The sequence below is a fragment of the Pseudocercospora fijiensis genome, assembly GCF_000340215.1.
Source record: "Pseudocercospora fijiensis CIRAD86 unplaced genomic scaffold MYCFIscaffold_1, whole genome shotgun sequence".
Lineage (NCBI taxonomy): Eukaryota > Fungi > Ascomycota > Dothideomycetes > Mycosphaerellales > Mycosphaerellaceae > Pseudocercospora > Pseudocercospora fijiensis.
Genome location: NW_006921532.1, coordinates 7,101,235 through 7,125,714, shown reverse-complemented (window position 1 = coordinate 7,125,714; position 24,480 = coordinate 7,101,235). Strand labels below are relative to the sequence as shown.

At 43.2% G+C, this 24,480-nt stretch overlaps 3 protein-coding genes across 3 annotated transcripts; 2 read left to right on the top strand and 1 right to left on the bottom strand.

Annotated features, from left to right (window-relative positions):
- Positions 1-193: 193 nt before the first annotated feature.
- On the top strand, positions 194-9,539 carry MYCFIDRAFT_170313 (uncharacterized protein; the record flags this gene model as incomplete). The annotated part of the gene is made up of 2 exons (XM_007923452.1): positions 194-208; positions 9,399-9,539. The coding sequence occupies 2 exons, from the start codon at positions 194-196 to the stop codon at positions 9,537-9,539; spliced, it is 156 nt and encodes a 51-aa protein (XP_007921643.1).
- A 60-nt stretch (positions 9,540-9,599) lies between these two features.
- On the top strand, positions 9,600-10,775 carry MYCFIDRAFT_35126 (uncharacterized protein; the record flags this gene model as incomplete). Its single annotated transcript, XM_007921743.1, has 1 exon — positions 9,600-10,775. One exon carries the CDS (start codon positions 9,600-9,602, stop codon positions 10,773-10,775), a length of 1,176 nt encoding a protein of 391 aa, XP_007919934.1.
- A 62-nt stretch (positions 10,776-10,837) lies between these two features.
- Positions 10,838-24,242, bottom strand: MYCFIDRAFT_170311 (uncharacterized protein; the record flags this gene model as incomplete). Its single annotated transcript, XM_007923451.1, has 20 exons — positions 10,838-12,290; positions 12,325-12,344; positions 12,380-12,450; positions 12,485-12,497; positions 12,526-12,551; positions 12,586-12,820; positions 12,864-12,996; positions 13,027-13,204; positions 13,230-13,293; positions 13,338-13,351; positions 13,391-13,640; positions 13,668-13,747; positions 13,778-13,788; positions 13,825-13,854; positions 13,883-14,221; positions 14,251-14,322; positions 14,353-14,360; positions 14,389-14,443; positions 14,504-14,650; positions 24,220-24,242. The coding sequence occupies 20 exons, from the start codon at positions 24,240-24,242 to the stop codon at positions 10,838-10,840; spliced, it is 3,222 nt and encodes a 1,073-aa protein (XP_007921642.1).
- Between the last annotated feature and the right edge of the window lie 238 nt (positions 24,243-24,480).

Sequence of the window (24,480 nt, the reverse complement as noted above, 5' to 3'; positions counted from 1 at the left end):
TAGTATCCTTAAACTCGATCTTGCTACTATACTTCTTCTCTAGAAGACTCCTAAGTTAAGGCAGCTTCGGAGCTCTACGATCCTACTCGAAGTTAATCTTATCGCCGGTATCGGTATAGTAGAACCGACTATTTACTTGTATAACGAGCTTCCTCTTAAGAAGCTCTTTCTAGATAGGGCAGTCTAATTAAACATGTTTAAAACCGCCGTACATCTAGCACTTGCTATCTAAGTCAGAATAGATCTTTCGTATAGCGTAGACGTTAACTAAAGGGGCCTTAGGGTAGTTAGGATCGGAAATCTAGTAGACCGGTAGTACATCCTTTAGTATACTAGTATTAATAACCTCCCTAACTCGCTATAGTGCTTTCGTATTAAGGTTAAGCTAGGCTAGGGATTTAGCTAAGTCCGTAACGTCCTAAGAATGCTTAGTAACGGTAGGAGTTACGGTACTAGGACCACTTTGCGATTTAGGAAGAAACTTAGGCCCTCTAGTTCCCGAGGCATCGTTTCTTACCTAGGCTAGGTTATTCCGGTCCTCGCCGTAAATGAACTTCTTTGTATCGGCGGAGCTATTAATATCGTCCTTAACAGCCTCTAGGACCTCTTTGTACTTCCTAAAGGTCTTAGGATTAGCTTCGCTAAGCTTATAGCGACGGAAGACACGCTTAGCCGTAGACTACGGCAACCCTTTAAGGAGCAGCCTCGTTCTCTAAGAATTCTCGAGGTCCTGCTAGTCGATACTGTCCGCTAACTTAACAAACTCGCGGACGTACTCCTTTAGGTCGTTATCTTCGGTACGCCTCTCTATATAGAGGTTCTTAAGCTACGTACGACTACCTTTAATACGACGGCTGTCGCGATCCCGATACTCCCTTATAAAGGCCTGCTTAAAGACCTCCTAGTCGGTATTAGACTTGTCGTCCTTTTCTAGGTAGCTAACTAGGGTTCTAAGGGTTCGGTGAAGCTTAGTAATAGTAGTCCTCGTAAGGGACCGGACCTTGTACTAGTCCGACTCCTCTTCGAGTCCGTACTCGGCTAAGTTGTCCTTAAAGCGTTCTACGTACGCCGTAGCGTTCCACCCTTCGAATAAAGGGTTCCTACTGCTTCCTAGCTCTAGTAGGCGACGCCTGTTCTAACGGAGAAGGTTAGTTTGCCCTTAAATTATCTTTATAACGACATTGTAGAGGGCCTCGGGCATAGAAGGCTCGATAGCCCCTAGTTCGACGGCGCTTATAACAACTAGTCGTCGCCTGATTTCTTCGTTAATAGGGTCCGGTAGGTTATTAGATTCCGAAGATTCCGCTAATTCGTAATGCTCGTTTTCGCTAGAGCTAGAGCTTATTCGATTATCGTAAAGTAGTTAAAATAAAATGCTATAGGAAAGTATTTTTAGTGTATATTGTAGGTTTGGTTTGTTTCGATGTTGCTATGCGAGAGAATAGTATGCTAGGCTATTTTATTCTAATATTACCCCCGGGGTAGTATTGGAATTTAGCCTCCTAGGGGTCGCCTATATACCCCTAGGAGCTAAGTTTAGTATTAGACGAAAGCCGCTCGGAGGGAGAGACTGCAATCTCTATTTACACCTAGATCCTAGAAACTAGCTCGTATCTCCTTTAGCTAGGCAGGGGGGGCGGGGACCTTCTTTTTCTAGTAGAAGGCTAAGCACTATCCGAACGAGGTAGCGAATCCCGAAACAATCTACCCGGTTAATAGGGGAACTGTCTAGGCATCCGACCTATAATCTAGAAATTGCTATCGTATAGATAGTCTTAGCAAACTAAGCAAGGCCGATAGGTAATTAGTCTATCTCCTCCTTAGGCGGGCGGTAGCTTATCTCGAGCAAGCGGTACTAAATAGGTCTTCGACCCGGAGCCGAGTCCTTAGAAGCTAGCTATAGTTATAGACTAGGCCCTAAGCTATAATAGTCCTAAGGGTTTGCAGCTTTTCGGGGTTAAAGCGATGCCCTCGTTAAGAGGTTTCTCTGCTTGTCGTAACGGCCCCTTAAGATACTTCGGTATCGTCCGTATCGTAGGCTCTTATCGTGCCCTCGCTTCGGTTATAGCTATTCGTGCCTAGAGACTATCTTTAACATACCCGAACCTATCAGATATAAAGAGATAGCCCTACCTTCGGCTCTAATAAAGGACGGAAACCAATACTACTACTACTACTTGTAGTAATAGTATAGGCTACCGAGGGTAATATAACCTATAGCAATATAGGCAGCTATATTTAGCAAGATAGGATAACGAGACTATCGCTTAGGCTAATAACTAGAGCCCTACAATATAGGCATTGTAGAAGTGTAACATAAACAATGTGCTATACGAGGTTAATGATCTATCTATAATGCAGAAGGAGGCCTCTTATATAGGCTCAAAACTAGCCTATAGGTGTAGGGCCGGTTACTAGCTAATACTAGGCGCTAGCTTCTAAACAGGTAACCGTTAATAGAAGCGCTAACGATAAGCGTTATTATACTAGCCGTTCTAATAATAGTAATACTAATATAGAAGCTAATAACAAAGTTAACGCGACTAAGGCTAAAACAGGCAGTTCCTAGGTGCCGCGGAGTAAAGATAATGCTATAGGCACTAGCTAAGTTACTCCGTAGATAAATAATATAATAGGAGTTTAGAGTCCTATAGGTATATAGAGACTAAAAGATGCTTTATAGAAAGCGACGTTAAGCGCGGTCTATCGTCTCCGAAGCGACGATTTTAGAGAGGGGGTAGTATTATAGGCCGAGACCCTTTACATGCCTAAGACACGTAAAAGCCGGCTCGGGCCGTCCCGCCGAGCTGCGGCAAACCTTCGATGCATTTAGTCGCGCCCTCTCTCGCGCTCTTCTTAGATTCTACGTCGACGTCTTAAATAATAACGTCTCTAATACTGTTTACCTATTACAACCCCTAATCGTTTATCTAGTTCTAGCACTAATTCGAGCGGACCTAGTAGTGCCCTAACTAGATATAAGTGCTTTAATTGTAATAGTACTACTTATTTACTAGGTTAATGTAACAGACCTTAAGACTAGGCCCGAGTCGACTATGCTACCGCTAAGCACCGAAAGCACCTCTTAGTAGCTAACGCTACCTCTATAGGCTAACCTTCGAAAAAAGAACAAGCGCCGTACTAACTATTAGCCTTATATAGCGTAAGACTATCGACATTATACTAGCTATTACGCGTACCTGTCTTATATCCGGGCACGACGCTAACTATAAAGCTAAGGTTATACTAGATCTAGGAAATTTAGTTAGTGCCCTTATTAGCTATCGCCTAGCTAAGCAATTAGACCTTCGACAACTGCCTAGAACTAACCTACTAACCCTTGCTTAGTTTAATAACGCTCGGCACTTAACCTACGGAGCCTACTATATCTATATAGCCCTAAAGGACGACCTCGGTAATAAGCGCCTACTAAACTTTACTACCTACGTAGTAGATATAGACAGCCTCCTATCCGATATTGTTATTAGCAACCCTATTCTTAAGTACTACGCTATAGCTATAGACTTAGGCATTTAGAAGTAGCGATTTGGAATCGCTAGGAAGGAGGACATTAAATACATTAATATTAGCGAGTGCCCTAACGATATTAGGGTCCTATTTATTAGCAACCTAATACTAGCCTCCGCCTTAGCTAATCCTACTACCGACCTACTCGGTAATAATAACGATAAACCTATGCCTCCTAATAGTATAGACCCTAATTAGCTCGCTCGCATACCCTAGACTATTAGGGAGACCTATATCGAGGTGTTTAAACACTACTTAGCATCGACATTGCCTATATTTAAAGAGACTAATTATAAGATTAATATTATAGAGGGTAAGGAGGTCCCCTTTAGGCCCCTCTATAACCTTAGTAAACGAGAGCTTGCTATACTACGTAAGTACCTAGAGGAAAACCTAGCTAATAGCCGCATTCGGTATAGTAATAGCCCTACTAGTATACCTATCCTGTTTGTTCTAAAGAAGGATAGTAGCCTGCGTTTATACGTCGATTACCGTAGACTTAATACTGTTACTATTAAAGACCGCTGTCTACTTCCGCTTATTAATAAGACCCTTAATCGCCTTTCTAGCGCCTATTACTATACTATATTAGACATTAAGGACGCCTATTACCGCATCCGTATTCGCAAGGGCGATAAATAGAAGATAGCCTTTCGCACTCGTTATAGGCATTTCGAGTACTTAGTTATACTATTCGGCTTAGCTAATATCCCTATAACGTTCTAGTCCTATATTAATCGGGCCCTTTCGGGCCTATTAGACTATCTCTATATAGTTTACCTAGATAACATCCTAGTCTATACCTATTCGCCTAACATTATAGAGCACTAGGCTATAGTATGCAAGGTACTCGACCGCCTGCGGGCCTATAGACTGTATTATAAGCCTTCTAAATGCACCTTTGCTACTAAGGAGGTGTCCTTCCTTAGCTTCCTCGTATTAACTAAGGGTATTAAGGCTAATCCTAACCGGATTAAGACTATTACTAAGTAGCTAACGCCTACTAGTATTAAGGAGCTTCAATTATTCCTAGGTTTTACTAACTTCTATCGTCGCTTTATTAAGAGCTATTTACGATACGTAATGCCCCTAACTAAGCTTACTAAAACTAAGGCTAACCCTACTAGAGAATTCAAATAGACTAATAGAGCACAAGCCGCTTTTAACGGTCTAAAGCAACGCTTTACTAAAGTCCCCTTATTATACTACTTCGTACTAGGTAAACTAATCCGTATTAAGACTAACGCTTTATAGTTCGCTATATCGGCTATTATATTACAGCAATTAAATAATAACTATTACTAGCACCTAATTGCCTTCTTCTTAAGGAAGATAATTAATGCTAAGCGTCGTTACGAGACCTACGAGCAAGAGCTCTTAGTAATCGTAGAAGCCTTTAAGTACTAGCGCTACTATCTCGATAGTGCATAGCATACTATTTAGGTCTATACGGACTATAACAACCTCCGTAGAATTACGAAGGTTACTAGGGTTATAGGTCGATAGGCTAGATAGGCCGTCTACCTCGCTAGGTTTGATTTTAATATATTATACCGGCTAGGCGTAAGTAACCCTACCGATAGCCTATCGAGGCGACCTAATTACGACAGCGAGACCTAACACATTAATTCTTTGTTTCTAACCCTATAGTATAAGATTGCTATAGCCCGTATTGTTAATAAGCAAGCGTAGGATAAGCGGCTTACCGGACTCCGCGACGGCTTAAAGCATATTAATGCTCTTACTATATTAATAGTGCGTATTAAGGTAAGGGCTAAGGACACAGATAGGAGAAGTTATAATAACTCCCTAGTCGATATCGCTATATATAGTAATAGCGACTAAAGCACTAATATAGTTAATCCGGCTACTAGTGCTACTAGATACATATAGTACGTACTACGTAAGACACCGAGGGTACTATTAAGCGAACTTGCAGACGGGGATAGCCGAGCGTTTATAGATAAGCTATTACGTGCTTAGCAAAGGGACGCCTTTGCTACGGCTCGTATAGATTAGCTTAGAAGTGGCCGTAAGACTAGATCTAGCAAGAATTAGTCGATTAATGCTAATAGCTATTTGCGCTACAAGGGTAGGCTCTATATCCCTACCGAGCATTCGATCTGATAAGAGCTTCTTAAGCGACACTATAATAGTAAGCTTGCCGGTTACTATAGTATAGAGAGGTCGTACGAGCTACTATCGCGTATATACTACTAGCTAAATAGTAAGCGGGACATAAAGGACTACGTAAATACGTATGCCGTATATTAACGAGTTAAAGCACCTAAGTACTTACTATTCGGGGAGTTGTCTTTACTTCCTGTTCTAAAGAAACTATTTGCAGAGCTTATAATAGACTTTATTATAGGCCTTCCTCCTACTAAGCGTAGAGGTAGTAAGGACGTATACGATGCTATCCTTATTGTAGTAGATCGGTTTACTAAAGGCGCTCGTTATATCCCTACTCGGAAGGATTAGACTTCTATTAATATAGTAGAAGCGCTATAGAACAATATCTTCTATACCTATTAGGGGACCCCTAAGGGGATAGTTTCCGACCGAGGCTCGACATTTATATCTTACTATTAAAGTAAGATATGCCTATAGCTAAGACTTAAGCATCGGCTATCTATAGCCTTCTATCTATAGATAGATAGCTAAACCGAGAGGCAGAATACAACCCTATAGCAGTACCTACGCAGTTATATTAACGAGAACCCTAACGACTAGGTTAACCTCCTATAGCTAGCTAAATTCGTATATAATAATAGTGTCTACTTATTAACTAAGGTGTTACTATATATAGCTATAATAGGCTAGAACGCAGCTATGCTATAAGATCCCCTATCGCTCGAGGCCGAGCGTAAGGAAAGGGAAGCGGGTCAACCTAAGACACTAGCGGCTATTAAGAGGGTTTAAAAGATACGAGAAATCTATACTAAGATAGCTAAGAAGCTAATAAAGGCTTAAGAGTACTAAAAGACCTACTACGATAAGCGTTATATACCGATAACCTTTAAGCAAGGCGATATAGTTATGCTTAGTACAAAGAACCTCCGTATCCGTAAACACCTATTACCCGATAGCAAAACACGCCCTAAACTAGCACTACGGTTTATTGGCCCATTCCGAATCCGAGAACCGAAGGGCAATAGCTAGGCCTATTAGTTATAGCTTCTACCCTATTATACTATCTATAATACCTTCTATGTATCCCTCCTTAAACTATACTACTAGCGCGAAGGCGATAAAGCGCCTACTAAGTTAGAAGAAGTCTTAGCTAATAGCGAAGAGCTGTAGTCTATAGAACGTATCCTATAGCACCGGACTAGGAAAGGCAAGAAGGAGTACCTATTAAGATAGCAAGGCTATTTACCTAAATAGGACTCGTAGGAAGCTAAAGGTTCCTTTAAGGATATAGCTAAGCTATTAGATAAGTATTAGACTAGCGTAAAGAACAAGAAGAAGGCTAAAAGCTCGTAATATTACTAAGGCTTAGGATTAATGCTATCCCCGGGGTACTATTAGCTAACTAATTAGAGGCAAGCAATTGTTAGCAATAAGGGACAATAAGACTACACTACTATAGAATCTACCTCTTTACTAGCGCACCCTGTAGGTCCCTCTCTTATTCCTTCCTTCTAACGAGGCCTCGAGGCCTAGGCGATCGGCGAAGGCGGCGCGCGCGTAAACGGATAGTATTAGTAATAATAATAATGCCGACGACGTTACGCTCGTACTAAATAGCGATACGGCCGGCGCGGCTATGTTAGTAACGGTATTGCGGAGTGTATCGCTAGTTAAAGCGTCGCCGGTCGAAGAAGAAAATTAGAAGTAAGGTAAAGTTAGCGCTAAGACGGTTAGCGCCGCTATTGTTAACATTACTTGCTATTGCCGCTGCGCTATAGGCACAACCTTACCTACACTACGAGCCTAAGGCACTATACTAACTAAGTTAAAAGATTAAGCCTATTAAAGGTTTAATTAAAACTTTAAGGCTAAGTTAAAATATTAAGGCTTAAAAGGATTAAGTAGCTTAATAGACTAACTAACTAAGGGCAAAACTATAGAGCTAAGCTAGCTAGGGTCGATCTTGCGGACAATAGGTTACTCCTCGATCTTTCCGATCCTTTAAGCGAGGCGAACCTCTACTACTATACTTATAATAGCCTTTACTTATAGAAACTAGAAGAACTGAGTTTTTTGAAAAGATATAATTAGTTAATACTTAAAGGCTGCTAAACCTAACTAATTAGGGCTAGCGAAACTACGAATAATAAGAATAATAACCCTCGGAAGCGGACAAACCCTCGGAAGCGGACATTGCTAGGTCTTTTAAGAGTAGACGCAAAGAACTCGGTACGACATTACTCAGAACGGAGGTAGGGCTACAATACCTCGTACGTCTACCTATTATAGTAGGAAAGACGCGCTCGTATTATAATTAGTCGATAGTCCTTAATTCTTATAGTTATATATTACTTTATTATATACAAGGATAGCGTAGTTAGAGTTAGATATTGTATTAAAAGTAAGGTTTAATATAGTTATATAATTAGGTAGTTAAGTGTTTAATTTAGCGCGGCTAAGCAGCTTATTAGACTTGCTAAGTTAGTAGTAACGGAGGTCGAGGTTGGAATATAGAAAGGCTACGAGGGCGCGGCCTTTAGAAGGGAAGCGTATATTAGAGGCTATACGTAATTAGTATATAACTAGCTCGAGTAAAGCTAGGGTCTTAGTGCCTTAGGTAGGGCTTGGCGCTTAGCGTTAGGCTAACTAGCCTGCCTTCCTCCTTCTCCTCCTAGTTCTCTATCGAATACTACCTATACCTACTACTACCCTATCTACCTGCTAATATAACCCTTCTTACAATATACTAGCGGCTATAGGTTAAGCAGTTATCTATTAATAACACCGAGCGCGGGTTTAGATATCGCTATATCTTTAGTAGTATATATAACTAGAGCTATTCTAGGAAGTCCGCTATCTTTATACTACTAGGTTTAATTAACGGGTCCTCGAGATATCCTTTAGAAGTATACGCCGGTAGTAGTAAGAACCGCTTACTATAGTATAGGTACTAGATATCGTACGCCGGCATGCCTAGAGGCGCCTAACCTCTCTTCCGATATACTACTCTATCGCTAACATAGCTCTTATCTATATATACTATTATATCGATACTAAAGGACTATACCTACGCCTCGAATATAGCTCTCGCGACTAGGTCGCGTTACGTAGCCGTTCTAGAGGTTAGTTTAAACGTAAAGTACTTATCTACTAATAACCGCGCAATCGTCTAAGTACTAATCTATTCCGAGTACTTATCTAGTAGATAGTACTATATCTCGTTATACTATAACGACGGTATCTCTAGCATTATTTCTACTATAAGATCCCTTATTTCTAGTATAATAATACGAGGCCTTCCGCCCTTTATTAGTACTACCGATTTAGTCTCCCTCTATCTCTTTATTTATACGTAAACTGCTATCCGAGACCCCCGATTGTTATACTATAATAGCTTCGTAACCTTATCGAATAACTAGCTATCGTCGAGGTAGTATTAGATTAGGTTATTATCTTAAATAGTAAGGGTAGGTATTAGGCGGTCGATAGGCGGGCGGGCGGTCGATAGGTAGGCGCGGCGATAATAATACCTCGGAATAGCCTATACTACTAAAAAGGCGATAATATATACTTAAAATAGTAATATTTAGCATAGAAAGAGCAGTAGGAATAGCAGAGGAATAGCTTCACGATTACTATAGAGATCACTGCGGAATAGTAGTAGACCCTCCTCCGCAATCCCGACCCTTTTGCTCTAGAGAATAGAATACCCGAGGGATTTGTAAGCTGAAATTTAGGTCTATCACAACATCTCACACAATCTCCATCTGCCTATGACATTTTGCTCTTCACGCTACCCTGATACAATAGACTATTCTCTCATTGACACCGATCGGTTCCCAATCACACCAAGAATCACCCTTGATATCAAGAAATAGAGTTTCATCAATCTTGACGTTTACCCAGTAGACATCATGTCTTCGAGCTCAACAACGATCATGGCTCTCGACAAACTCTTCCGACCTCTCCAAGTCGGCCACAATCAACTCCAACACCGCCTGGTAATGGCCCCTCTAACCCGCTTCCGCGCAGACGAACACCACAATCCCAGCCCACACGCCAAAACCTACTACGAACAACGCTCCAGCACGCCAGGAACGCTGATAATCACCGAAGCAACCTTCATCTCCCCCTCCGCAGGCGGCTACAAAAGAATCCCAGGAATCTGGTCCGCCACCCAAATCCAAGCCTGGAAAGAAATCGTCCAAGCCGTCCACAAAGCAGGCTGCACAATCTACCTCCAACTCTGGGCCCTAGGCCGAGTCGCCCAATCTTCCGTCTTGGAGAGTGAAGAAGGAGGTCCCTATGAAGTCAAAGCCCCCAGCGCAATCCCCGTCGATCCCTCCCAAACCAATAACTCCGGCGGCCCCACCACCATCCCCAAAGAACTCACCGAACCCGAAATTTTCCAACTCATACAACACTACGCCCGTGCCGCAAAAACCGCCATCCACGAAGCGAATTTCGACGGCGTAGAAATCCACGGCGCAAACGGCTACCTCATCGATCAATTCTTCCAAGACGTCTCCAACCAACGGACCGACGGCTGGGGCGGCAACATCCCCAACCGCGCCCGATTCGGTTTGGAAGTGACCAAAGCCGTCATCGAAGCCATCGGAGATTCCAAAAAAGTCGGAATCCGATTATCCCCCTGGGGAAAATTCCAAGGCATGGGAATGGAGAATCCGATCCCGCAATTCGAGTATGTGATTGAGGAGTTGAAGAAGTTGGATCTTGCGTATTTGCATTTGATTGAGAGTAGAAAGTCGGGCAGTGCGGCTGATGGGGTGTATTTTGAGAGGGGGACGGAGGAACTCAAGCGGTTTCTTGAGGTTTGGGGGGATGAGGTCCCCATCATTCTTGCGGGGGGTTTTACGGAGGAGAAGGCTGCGTGGGTCGTGAATGAGTTTGCAACCGGGGAGAATGTGGCGGTTGCGTTTGGGAGGTATTTTATTTCGAATCCGGATTTGGTGTTTAGGGTTCGGAACGGGATTGAGTTGAACAGATGGGATCGTGGGAGCTTTTATACGGCGGGACCGGAGGGGTATGTTGATTATGAGTTTTCGAAGGAGTGGGTGGAGGAGAGGAACGTGAAGGGGGAGGCGAGACTTTAGATTTGAGATGGGATTCAAATATTTCCGTCGTGATCGTCCAATTCTCTCTCAGAGACATTGAGTTACACGTATGACCTGGATTTCCTCTTCTTCGATAACAATGGGCTCCGCTCAGAACACTCTGTCTGCTCTTCAAAAATCCCCGACCTACGCCACCACAGACAAGCACCCGCCAAGAGAGTAAGCCAGATCGTAGCGCAAAGAACGCCAAGCTGTAAAAAAGAAATCAGCATACAATCAACAATCGAAAGAAACATATTCAAATCACTTACCAAAGCCGCTCCAGGATCATCATACGAAGCAGCATAGACGAAACAAAAAATCGTCGACCCCATCACTCCCAGATTCATCGCCCACCAAGCATAATACACAGCAGAAGGTAAAACTAACCTCCCCCCTCTCTCCCAAGAAGCAGGTCCAAAATCCTCGAAATCCAACCACGCCTGTACCCACGAGCGCGCATCGATTGCAGTGGCATCGCTCCGTCCTCTCCGATTCTCATTCTCATTCTCCAACTTCGACTTCGATTTCAACCCTCCTTTTCGCATCACATCATACGCAGTCCTAGAATCGCGTTCCCAAATTCTCGATTCCAGCGGATCGCCGGACGTTCTGAATTCGCGCAGCGTGCTCGACGTCGGTCGGAGGCTCTGCTCTACGATGCTTTCGGGAAGGCTGGGGAGGAGTCCACAGCGACTTGGCCTGTACCCGTCTCGGGATTCGATGCGGGACTTGTCTGAAGACCTTCTGGATATGGACCACCATCGGCCAGATTTTTCTTTTGGGGGATGGATGCCGTAGTCGGAGAGTTTAGTGACTCGTGTGTCGTTTCGCGAGTGGCTGTGCTTTGGATCCCGGTGAGGGGGTAATGGAGAGCCTTTGAGCGGTGGGCCGGGTTGGTATACGTTTAGTTTGGGTCTTGATGGTGGCGTGGTATTTGGTGGCATGGAGAATTTTGGACGTCGTTGATTGAGGAAGAGGGTTTCGAGGAGCGGATTCTGTCCTTCGAAGTTTTGGGAATCAGGAGAAACACCCCGCATATCCGTGGGTGAGATGCCTTCATCATAGTTGTCTGGATCTGCAGGATCATACTCGCGAGACCAATACTCAATCTCCACAGAAACCAGCGATGAGCGCCTGTGTTGTCTCGGGACACGGTCCAGACTGTCTTGTCGGGTTTCGATCTCATCTAGCACGTTGGGCTTGCTCTTTGACGTCTCCCACGTTGACAGGACGGCACGGTCCTCTACCTCAGGCGAGGTGTCACTATACGTGCGCAGAGCCTCGGGATCGAAGACTGTCGGAGAGGTGAGTCCTGGCGAGCAATCTGTATCCGAGAATATCGCTTGTCTCTTGTTCGGCGTCCCGCGCTGGTCCGGATGTTCCATGCTGAGCGGAACAGGATCTTTGCAGATGAATGGATTGCGGAGTCCAGGTTGGCCGGGCATCTCGTTTTGCGTCGCCGTGGTTTTTGGGTCTTCTGGATGTTCCGCCGACATTTGCGCGTGTTGTTTGCTCGACGTAGAGCATGCCCGGAGACAAGAGGGACATGGAGCTGGATGTTAGCTTCTGATGTAGCGTGCCATCAATTAAATAGGTGTCACCTTCATTACCCATCCATCCGTCCAGACTTGCTGCTTAGCATTCGAGGTACCAATCTTTGCTAGAGCAGAGGCTTAGGATGAGTTTGCTTTTTGGTTCTGGCCAACTGCCAAGGAAGCACTGAATAAACTGCCATTGCATTTTGTACCTCTACGAACTGCTCGAAAGGCGTGACTCACGCTTCAATCGCTCTCAAGTGCATGATAACGTCCTTGAACGTCTTTGCGATGTATCCCAAGCTGTAGGACGTGGAGATGGCAGACTGTTTCAAGCTTCAGCAAGTGGAGATGTAGCTCTCGAAGAGAATTATTGCTTACCTCTCTCTTTGGCAAACACGACTTCCGCACGTCGCCGGCCGATTGGCCTTCGCACCCACCCAAATTCCAGCTATACCATGACGTGCGTTTTCGAAGCCCCTCGCGGATCGCTTGTGCGGACAGAAGCTTGATATGCCTTGTACAGATGGAATCCGACTAGCAATAACACTGGCCCGATGGCGATGAATAGACAAACAAACGTCATCGCGCCCACGCCTTTGACAGTCATGCCCAGAAGTTTCAAGCAGCGGCTGAAATATGGGAGTCGAGTGCGTAACTCTGGAAAAGGCGAGGCTGCTGGGCTTTCAAGTTCCATGACTGCCGTATAGCACAGTGCGATGGTGAGAGCGGCGCCGAGAGTGCAGAGGAGCAATCGGAAATTTGCAAAGGTGTTGTGGCGGTCGATCGGCGAAGCGAAGACACCGGCGTTCGAGCCCCGGAGGCGGAGATCTGTGTGAGACATGTTGAAGTGAAAGATTACACTGTGCACAGCCTCTGACTGACTTGCCTCTCGTGCAGTGGATTTTATGTGTACGCTGATGAGGATCGCTCGGCATGTCCTCATGTGTCAAGCTGTCAGTTCCAAGATTCAACGCCAGCTATACCATGACGGAGCTTCCTAATATCGCGGCATTGCCATTACAGCGCATATTGCCCCTGTTCATTCGCGTTAGACATGCGCTTTTTTCAGGTGACTCGTAAACATGCCATCTTCCCGGCGCTCGCTCATGGGCGTGGCCATTGTGGTGAACAAACGCTGAACACAAAAAAGGAAAAGCGATGGCAATGAGCGCGACTTGACGAGTCGGATGAGTGAGTGAGTAATGTGGTAGGTAGGTAGAAAAGAAAGGGCAAAAGAAAAACAAAAAAATTGTACATACAGCACGTGATCTTCCCCGGAGGTGACACCTTCGCAATGAACCGACGGTAACATGATTTCATAGCACTGCTATCTGATTGCTTTCACGGTTACAGCAATCGAGCCTCGCAGGACAGCGCGGTTACAGACGAATCTGAGGTTGGACTTGAACTGGGGGGGAGGGAAATCAGCCCCTGGTGGTCATCCACCCGAGTACTAAGCACGCGGTTCAGCGCTCAAATCGCAGGAGCGACCTGCTTGAGTTTACCACCGAACCTGTGGCCGTATGTGATTGGCTGAGCTGGTTCAATTCGTTTATGTATCTTGACGCCTTCCGGCGAGGTTTAGCCGGAACAAATGGCGGGGTAAGAGGAGGAGGAACGGCTACGAAGTTTCCCTGGGCGCGGCTCGTGGGAGCTCGTCGTCGTGAACATGTATCGCGGCCAGGGCGTCCTGCTGCGAGCCTCAGGAGGAGCAGTGCCGCCGAGTGGACATGTCTTGGGGTGGTGACTTGGCTGGCGGCGATCCCGTTCTTGGCTCGTCGATGATCGCATGTCACTGCAAGCTCATGGAGTCGCAGGAGGCCAGGCACATGTGCTTGCTGGAGGTCCTGGTCCCAGCATGTGAGCAGTATGGAAGGAAGCGACTCGGGCGTGCAGCGAACACTCCTGTCCCCCGGCCTTCTCATCCTACTCACTTATCAACCGTGTGCCTGCTCACACCAGCCTCCTCAGACATGTAATCCGCCCATTTATTCATTTGAACATCTCTTGCCCATCAGCTTTCCATCTCTTGGCACGTGTTCTCCTCAGTGAATTCGCTCTTCCTATTTCACAATCCGCAGTCCGTCCTGCACTGTCTCCATCATCCCACACAGCAATCTTTCATGCCTCACATTCACATCAAAGGAGAATAAATGCACATTCGCATAGTGAATATTCTAAAAAGACGCCTCGTGAAAATTAGAGGAGAAGCGTGAAGTCCGCCCTGAGCCGACATCGTCCCACCCTGGCTCCATACTTTTTGCACACCCAATCGCATCGCTTCCGCCCCCAGCTCGCGTTATCAGCATGCAGCCAACTTTGATGGAGGGTAGTCTGTATTCTGCCAACAGATCTGTTTAAGCGAGGTGGGGCAATTACGTCTTTCCCGCCAAGACCCTGTTTTGCTATATTATCTCGCTTAATTTCCGGGCCTCGCGTATAGCCTGTTCTCTACTAATAGTACTACTAATATATATCGTCGATTAGTCGATATATTAATAAAGCTAAAGTTTATATATAGTATAGCCGTTATATTACATTCTAAGGTATTGCTATCTACGCCTGCCTATTACTTATTCTCGCCGCCTCTTCCTCGCTTACTTACTATCGCTATTACTAAATAGCGACTAGTATAGCGACTAATATAGGATTATCTTCTCGAGCGCGTATATATAGATATTATAGCGTAGACCTATTACCCTATTAAACTCGATAACCTATAGATCGAGTGCTTAGTACTAAGGTCGACCTACGCTATAAAATAAGCCTACTAGAAGACCTATTAGAAACAGTAACTCGCTTAGTATTAGCGCCGCTATATCTCGAAAACGAGGTAGTATAGTATAGACAACGTATCTATAAGGCGTGTATTATAGGTCTCGTATTATAGTAGTTGCCTCCTTATTAGACTACTCGCTTATTGCTATTATAGTATCTATTCTATCTCTTACCGCTAGTAGGTTGTCTATATTATTCTTATCTATCGTATTAATATCTTCTATCTCTTCCTCTTCCGCGTATATATCGAAGACTATCTCCGGTATATAGGCTATCTCGTCGGCGGCTTGCTACGGCGGCTATTATTATAGTTATAAGAACTCGTTAACGGATAGAAGTAACGATATTCTTACTGCCTCGGCGGCATAATTAGACAACAGCTAGTTTATAAAGGAACGATATTATAGCGCTAAGAGTCGCGTTCTTACCTCGTCTAACTTCTTATAGAAGTTAAACTTAACGTTCTTAAGAAGCGAGTATAGTTGTAGGTAATTAGTCCGCTCGAGAGCGCCTATATTGTCGCTATTATGCCGAGACGGAAGAAATACCTTATCGTCGTCCTTAATAGCTAGTATAATCGCCTATTACTATTTATAGTAGATACTAGTCGCTTTAAGGCTACCTACCTCTTTAAACCGCCGTACGTAGGTCTTAGCAATATCCTTACTAATAGGGTTGTCTTTAAACTCGGTATTAATCTAGATATACTAGCAAGGTAGATAATAAGTCGCCTAGAAATAGCATACACACTCTACTAGCAGGTCGTGGATCTCGTAACGCTTAAATCGGCTCTATTGTAGTATACCGAGTTTAACGTAAGCTAAAGCCTTCGAGTACTACTTAGCTAGAAGGACCTAGACTAAATATAGTAGTTGCTAGAAGACCTCTATACTGCTAATAGTGCGTCGGAAGAGAGGTAATTACTAGCTCTTATTAGCCGCCTTAATAGCTCTATTATACTACTTCTTATTAGTCTTAATTGCGTAGATAATAATACTAGAGAGCGAGAAGTTAGCCTTAGCTACCTTCTTAACTTTAGCCTTATATTTAGAGTGCTAGCCTTTAACGGGCCCGGTAGTACGGTTCTATACGAAGGTTAGCAACTAGTATACCTATATAGGAAGAAACGGCTAGTTTTACCTATATAAGTAAGGGATTGTCCCGCCTTAAGTAAGTACACTATATGCTAGCGTACTAGAAACCCTATTCCTTCCTTAAATAGCTAGCTAGAGGGTCGTTATTGCCTCCTAGCAAAGCCCTCTCGGCATTAGCAAGCGCTTGAATATACTCTTTATTATTCTTAACGTTATAAAGTGCCCTTAGCAAGCACCTATAGACCTTCTTATATAGTGAATTTAGTAGAAACTTCTTCCGAATAATCTCTAACTAATAGCGCTAATAAAGCCTTAGTTAGACCTCTAGAAATACGGTTGTAATAGCCGCTTGCTCGCTAGCTGAGTCGTTAGTTACTATCTATTATAGTAACTAGCCGCCAATCTCGCTATAACCGGCCTAATAAGCTAGGTATCGAAGACCTATAGCATATATAACACTATACTTGCTTTCTAAGGCTATATAAGCTATAGGTCGCTATTTTAGATAGTCGTTAGGTACTATAAGGTTGCAGAGATAGAAGCTAGTCTTACAGGTGTCGTATATATCGTCTATTAGTATAATACGACTATATTTCCGAAGCAATTTAATGCTAGCTAGCTCGGTAAATACAAAGCCTCTTCGGAGGCTATTAGGAGTTATTATTCCGAAGCTATAGAAGTATAGACCTAGCTTAGTAGCCTTATTATAAGCGGCCTCCAATTAGACTAGAATATTGCCTCTTGTTTACTATATAACTTGTCTCTTATTACGGTTATAGTATAGCGAAGAACGACCTAGGTTGTAGGCGTCTTAGTACGCGTTTTAGCTACTAAATAGTCGCCTACTTCCAAGTTGTCTATTCAAGGCATTACTAACACGGTTAATAACGCGTCTAGCTCTCGGAGAGTTATTTATATTAGTCTTAATTATATTCCGGACGTATTTGTTCAACTTCCGGCTATTAAGAAGGTCTAGGTCGTATATATGTCCGCTATCGAATTAGCCTCTCGTAATATATATAGGTTCTTATCAAACACCTTCTAGCCGATATATTGTTATAATAAAGGACACTTTATAGGGCGCAACTAGCTTGAATTTAGGCTTCTAACGTTATCTAACAAAGGTCTCTTCTTTAGAGGCGCTCTCGTCCTGTTTTTCCTTACTTTTGCCCTTACTATTGCTATTGCGTCGTCGTTTAATATAGCCGAAGTACTGCTTCTTAGTTATCCGGCCTTGTATGTCTAAACCCTTGCCTAAACGCGATATAATCGTACGCGAGTATACATTGCTTAAAATAGCCTATATCGTTTCCTATTACGATAGGGAAAGTTCAAATAGTTTAGTAAGGTTAAAGAACAGTTGCCGAAGTCGTTCTAGCTCCGTAATATCGTCTATTATAGTAGTATATAGTATATTACAAAACGAGAGGTTTAGGATTTCCGCTTACTTAGTATAGGTATACTAAGCTTTATCTCGAAATACGCGAAGCCCGGAAATTAAGCGAGATAATATAGCGAAATAGGGTCTTAGCGGGATCTACGTAATTATACGGGAAGCCCTACCTCGCTAATCGAGGTATTAGCAGAATATAGACTACTAGTGTTTATATAGCTCCGAGTCGAAGAGCTATAAGTAAAGGACGAAGTGCTATAAGTAAAGGCCGAAGAGCTATAAGTAAAGGCTAAGGCGACGAGGGGGGTAGGGTAAGCTAGATTCTAGAAGATTCTACGGCGGCTATAGCCGTACCGCGCTAGGCAACAAGGCGGAAATCGTTACAAATCGCGCTTTATAAATCGCGCGCCTTTCTAATAACAACTTCTTCTACTTACTACTACTTACTACTACTACTACTACTACTACGACTCGTTGCTGCTCCCTTTCTATCTTTACTAAGCTAGATACTATACCTACCCCCTATACTAGCTCTATAGAAACCCCGAGCAAGATCTCGAGCGCTACTAGTAAGTTTAATATTATCGCTAAACCTTTATAACCGCGTCGCTAATAGTATTAGTCGCTTAAGTATTTAAGGGCAAGGAAGTTATCGATCTCGCCGGTACGTCCTCTAACGAGTCTCCCCCTCGCTCTACGAAGCGAGTTCTAGCTAAGAAGACCGGCTCTAAGAGGGTCGCGACTCTAGTAAGTCTCGTTTATAAATATATATTGCTAGATATACTAACCCTTAAAGCTCGTCGTAGGCGAAGTCTTTATACGTTTCGTTAGCGGCGTAGTGCGCTATCTTACGTTTAACTATACCGTTATCCTCTAAGAGGGCGCTAAGACTATCGAGTACTAGTAGTTACTAGGCACCTCTACTATAAACGCTTAATCGTACGCTACTCTTCTAGGATCCGATTTTACCTAGGACTTTAAGGCTAGCTCTCCTTTTGTCTAGATAGGACCTAGGAATCGATTTACTATAGGAATCTATATCGCCGCTACTCGGAAGAACGCGATAATCTAAGAATAGTATACTAATTAAGAAGTTGAAAGTTAGAAAAGGCGAGAGGAAATAAGATAAGATATACTATCTACGCTATAGGGCGCAGACCGATATATATACTCTACGGAGGTTAGTTAGCCCTTTGTAAAAAATAAAATCTATAAAGTAACTTATAATCTTCTTCTTCCTATTTTTATCTCGTCTACCTATATAATAGATATATACTAGGCCTATAATATCGGTTAGCGAAGCTAGTAATGTTTAATCTCACGTTTCTTAGTACGTTACCGCTATTGTTACTATTCGCATTATAGTCGGTTTAAAATATATACCTAATCTAGTTAAGTCCGCTCTACCGCCGCGACGACTTCTATACGAGCTCGCTTACTATCTGTTTTCCGTATATAACCGCTTGTAATCTCGCTAATACTTTCGTAATATATATCTCGAATATGCTACGTCGCAAACGTAGGAGAATTAGAATATAACAATTCCGCTAGAAACTCGAAGAGTTGCTAGAGCTATGCTTCGCTTATACTTCTCCTAAGTTCTTCCGCTTTCTAAGATACTTCCTAAGTAAAGTCGTATTCCTCCTAGTAGCTAGTATCCTTAGTAGAGATAGTCTCTTAATATTCTAGGGTGCCCTCTTCCTATTCGTACTCCGTAGATAGAGGTCGAGTATTCGATTTCGAAGCCCGCCCGCTATCTTCGAATTCTAGTAATACTACTCTCTTCCGGTTATAGTTTATATAGCTAGTATAGCTCCTAGGATCTCCTCTATAAGCGCAATTACTATATAGTAGCTTTAGCGCTAGGTTATAGGAATAACGGCACCCTTCGAAATAACTACGGTTAGATTCGTAAGTTCTATATTTTAAAGGAAAGGGATAGTTTAGTATAGCGCAACTTCTAGCGTCTATACCGAGGATATAGACTAGCGCCGCTCGCCTCGCTCTCTTATCGGTACCCTTCTACGTTACGCCTTCTCCTAGTATACGTATATAGCCCTCTCGAAATACTAGATCTCGCCCTTTACCGCTTACGATTTTCTTTACTAGCGCGTAGTCCGTAGTTCTAGTTTCCTAAATTTCACCTTTTTAATATGCTTCTACTACTGCTTATATGAACTGTTACGCGTAATCCTTTCCTACTTTAGGTATAATATTAAGGCTCGATATTATATTAGCGCTAGGAATATAGTAGAGAACCCGAAGAGAAAGGAGGATAACTAAGAGAACTGCCGGGAACTTAGCTTATATAGACAGGGGATAAGCGGCTAAATAACAAGGTTCTTAGTGCCTCGGAGAAGTAGTAATACGCTAACCGTATTTAGGTAGCTAAACTCTATACCTAAAGAGAAAAAAATGCTAGTATAGATAGAGAAGTTTTATATATATATATTATAGAGAATAACTACTTATTGCAGCCTAAAAGTCTTCTATATCGAAGTCGAGATCTACGTCTTAAAGTATACTAAGGATCTTAGCTTCTTGTTTATATACGATAACTAGAGCCTTTGCCTTAGCAATGTCGCTTAGCCTTAGAGTACGAGGTAGCGTTAGAGCGTATAGTATCGAGGTCGGAGTAGAGACTTAAGTACGGGATATAGGCTTTAAGAGTAATACGGGTTGTCCGGGTAGTCGCTTCCTAGAGAACGAAGGACCTAGAATAGGCGTAGTATCCTTAGAAATCTATTAGATTATACGCGCCGCAGATACGGAACGAGGTATCGGTATAGGTACTAGCGTAGGTAGTATCGACGAGGCCTTAGTTAGATCTACCCGCGCAATCTCCTTCGAAGGTATTATTTTGCCTATAACTTGTATTATCTATTAGGCGTTACTAGGACCTAGGGCTAAGTTCTAGAGGTAGACTAAGGAGTCGTCTAGTTAGTATCTAGGAAGTTCTACGAATAACGGTCGGCGCGAAGTTTTCGCTAGTGCTATAGTTAGCGTAGTTTCTCGCTAGCTTAGCTATCGTCCGACTCTAGTATCGACTAACGTCCTATCTTCGTCGTTACCTAGTACGAATGCCCTAGGACCCCTTTCTACCCTATGCGGAAGGCTACTATCGCTACCTACTTCGCGGTCTAGACCCGCAAAGTTTCGAGTATACTAGTTAGGCTCGTTTTTAGGTTCTATAGCGTCTCGAGTAGAACCGGTAGGCGGTTTAGCGATTTCGGGAACGTACGCTCGAGGTACGTAGTTAAGTATACCCTACGGGCGTCGCGGTTGCTACGCTAGTCCGGTAGAGCTAGTAGGTATAGCGTATATCGCTCCGCGTAATAGGACGTTCGAGGTTATACCTATAAACAGATTTCTATCCTTAAAAATAAAGTCGTAGAGACGCTTAGGTAGATATAATAGAGCCGAGCGAAATACCTTATTTAGGGAGTCGCCGCCCTACGTTAAAGCATACTTTCCGTTAATAAGTACGCGGAGGTTATATACGTCCGTAACGCGTAAGAATGCTATAAAGAGTTAGCCGTAGCTAAATACGGGCCGTCGAAGGTCGATGCCGATATATACTAGGGATTAACCCTAAGATTTGTTTATCGTTATTACGAAACAAGGTTAAAGCGAAAGTTAATATCGCTTAAGGGTAAACGGCAGGCCTTTATTCGAATATATCTAGATTCGCGGTATCTAGTATACTTCCTAATTATCGTCGTCTAGTAGTTTCCGAACTTTAACCCTAAACTAGAGTGTTTTTACGACGATAACCCGCGTTCCGTTTACAAGTCCTACGGTCTTATAGATGTTCCGTATAATTATTATTAGTATACCTACCCGGATCCGTAGGCAAGGAATCTAGAGCTCGGTATTCTAGATAGATTTTAAAAGGCTTAAGATTTCCGGAGGCTAGTCTTTATCGCTAGGCAACTTCTCTATCTTATCCTCGTAGCGATATTCGCGAATTGTACCGTACGGTAGGTCGTCTACGATACGTTCGTTAATCTCGTAGGCGGTATCGTTCGTTATATAAAAGATAGCTCGAGAACGATAGAATACTAGGTCGTACTTAGCCTTAATAATACCCTATCTTAGAAAGACGAAATCGATAAGCTCGCTAAGGTCCTAGACTCTTCCGACGTATATTAGTAGCTTAATAAATCGATCGAATACGTCGTCGTATATAATATAGAGGGTCTAGCGGTAGAAGTCGACATTCCGCGGATTACTATCTATAAGCTATATATTTTACTAGAGATAGAGTACCTTAATCTTATTCTAGATTAGGAAGGCTTTAAATGTAATCGCTATTACGTCTACTTCCTTCGAAGACTTCTTATACTCGGGAAGCACTAGAAGAGTCTATACCTAGTCGCCGCCGAATACGACGGGGACTCCCGCGAAGAATAGTTCGTTGCCCTAGCCGTTACTACCTAATCGTAACTTATAAAAGACTCGATATATAGCTATAATATCGCGTCTATTCTATATCGCGGCTTCGTCCTAAATAACTAGATAAGTCTTTCGGATTAGCTTAGCGTCTATTATATCTTAAGTAATAGGATAGTCCTACTATCCGGTATTACTTAAAGGAAGTTTAAATTGGGAGTACGCTATACGACTACTAGGAAGCAGCTATACGGCGATACCTAAAGACGCGATATATAGCACGATAAGGCTACGTGCTCTATAGGTCGCTACGAGTATACGGTATAGGAACGTCTTCCCGTAGCCTCCCGGACCTTAGATAAAAAAGTGCGCTATTAACGGATTCTAGTCGATATCGTTCGTAATATCGGTAAAGGCTCGCCTTTAACTATTATTAAGAAGGTAGGCGTTTTGTTATACGTAGAGTTTGTTCCCGTCTTCGTTTTCTATATCGACTAGCGCTTCTTCTTAAGCGATAGCGTTATTACTACTACGTATTTTCGCCTACGAAGGATCGGGACTCGGTAGTCTATAGCCCGATACCTTGTATCCGTTAGCAACTAATTCGGTATATAGCTACTACTTACTATAACTTTTAGTAGTAGTATTTATCTTCTTATACCTTCCTATATAGCCTCCGCGCCGCAGTTCGATATATAGATCTTTATATATGTCCCTCTATAGAAGACTCTACTATCGCGTAGAGTCGGCTCCGGATATCGCATCCGTTAGGATAAGTAGTACGAATATAAGACGTAATTATCGGGAGGTGTATATCTTCTCGGCCTCCCGGAACGTATCGAGCTATTTATCTTCCGATCTTATAAGACTAGATACAATCGCCGCCGCTCGAAAGCTCTTATATACGGTACCGCTATATATCCTTAAGTCGCGGAAACATTTAGTACCCCGAACGATATAGAGCAATTTAATTAAGTATAGTATCTCGCCTTTAGGACGTAGGGGCGGGTTAAGACGCGCGATAGAGTATACTACGCGCTTAGAACGTTTCTTCTACGCTTTGTTATATAGCGTATAGTGTTTTAGAAACTTAAGATACGTTAAGCGCCGGCAAGATACGTCGTTGTCTAGTAGTAACGCGTTATACCGAAACTACGCGACGAGCGTAGTACGTTATCGTCTATCGCCGCGTAGGTCCGCTATCGTCGCGTTATAGTTAAATATAATATTACCCCTAGGGCGCGGTAGGTAGACGTCTAGTCGAATAACCGCGGGCTATTCTTTATAGCGCTTGCCTCCTAAGATGTTATATATCGCTATTATAGGACTAATGTATCGTATATTAACGTAGTTAGCGATCTCGTTACCGGGAATCTCGAGGTAGGCAGTCGTACGGTCGGCGCCCTTATAGACGTACTTATTAATATATTTAATCGCCTATAATAAGTAGACCTGCTCGATATTAATATAGGCGTTAAACCGCTTTAGTAGGTATAGATTGTACGGCACGATATAACGATTATCGAAGAGGAACGCGCGATTCCTCCTCTTATTCTATATCCTCCTATTACGGCGTCTACGATATTTCGGAAACGCGATATTAGTTACTACCGTCTCGTCCGAGAACTCTATAGGGAATCCCTTAGAATACGTCCCTTCGGAGTATCGAGGTAACTATATATACGGGACGTATAGAAAGCCCGCGCTATAAGGTCTATAATATATATATTCCTTAACTAAGTTCGTTACGCTACTATCCGGGTCCTCGGCTAGGCTCGGAAGCTTAGCGCGGATAAAGTTGTCGATCTTAGATATAGTATCTAGCGCTTAATCGGGCGCGATCTATAGTAAGAGGTAAAGGTAAGGGAGGCTACGCTTCTAGTATTCGACCGTCTAATATCTCGCGATATAGCGACCGAATACGTTCCTATAGTAGACCTTATATAAAAACTCTCTAGCTTTCTAAATAAAGACCCTTATCGTAATATCCGGGCGGTCTATTGCGTCCTAATAGTCGAACAAATAACGCTTAATCTCCGGCTAGTTAGAGTTAGCCGTAAACGTAATAAAGTACGTAGGGACACCGAAGTAGCCGACGATAGCTATAGAATCTCGGTAGTACTATAAAATCTACCGATCGCCGCCGACGTACGAGGACGGGAGAACTATTTATAAAGCTTATAGGATGCTATCGGATAATAGAGCCCCGTTCGTAGGGACGACTAAACAGTTCCGCTATAGCAAACCGTAACGTACGCTTCCCTCGCATTCCCCGTACTATGCCTTAGTTCGAAGAATATCGTAACGTAGGTTTTCGCTAATCTATCGAGACAACTCTCGTTAGATATCGTATTTATTCTTATTGCCTAATAGTACGCGCGTACTACGCTATTTCGGTTGTTTTAAGTCGTACGTATCTGCCTATACTTCTTTCTAATAGTTGCCTAGGAAAAGCAGGTCGTTTAAGTCTACTACGGTATATACGTCGACGTACAATTGTTATAGGA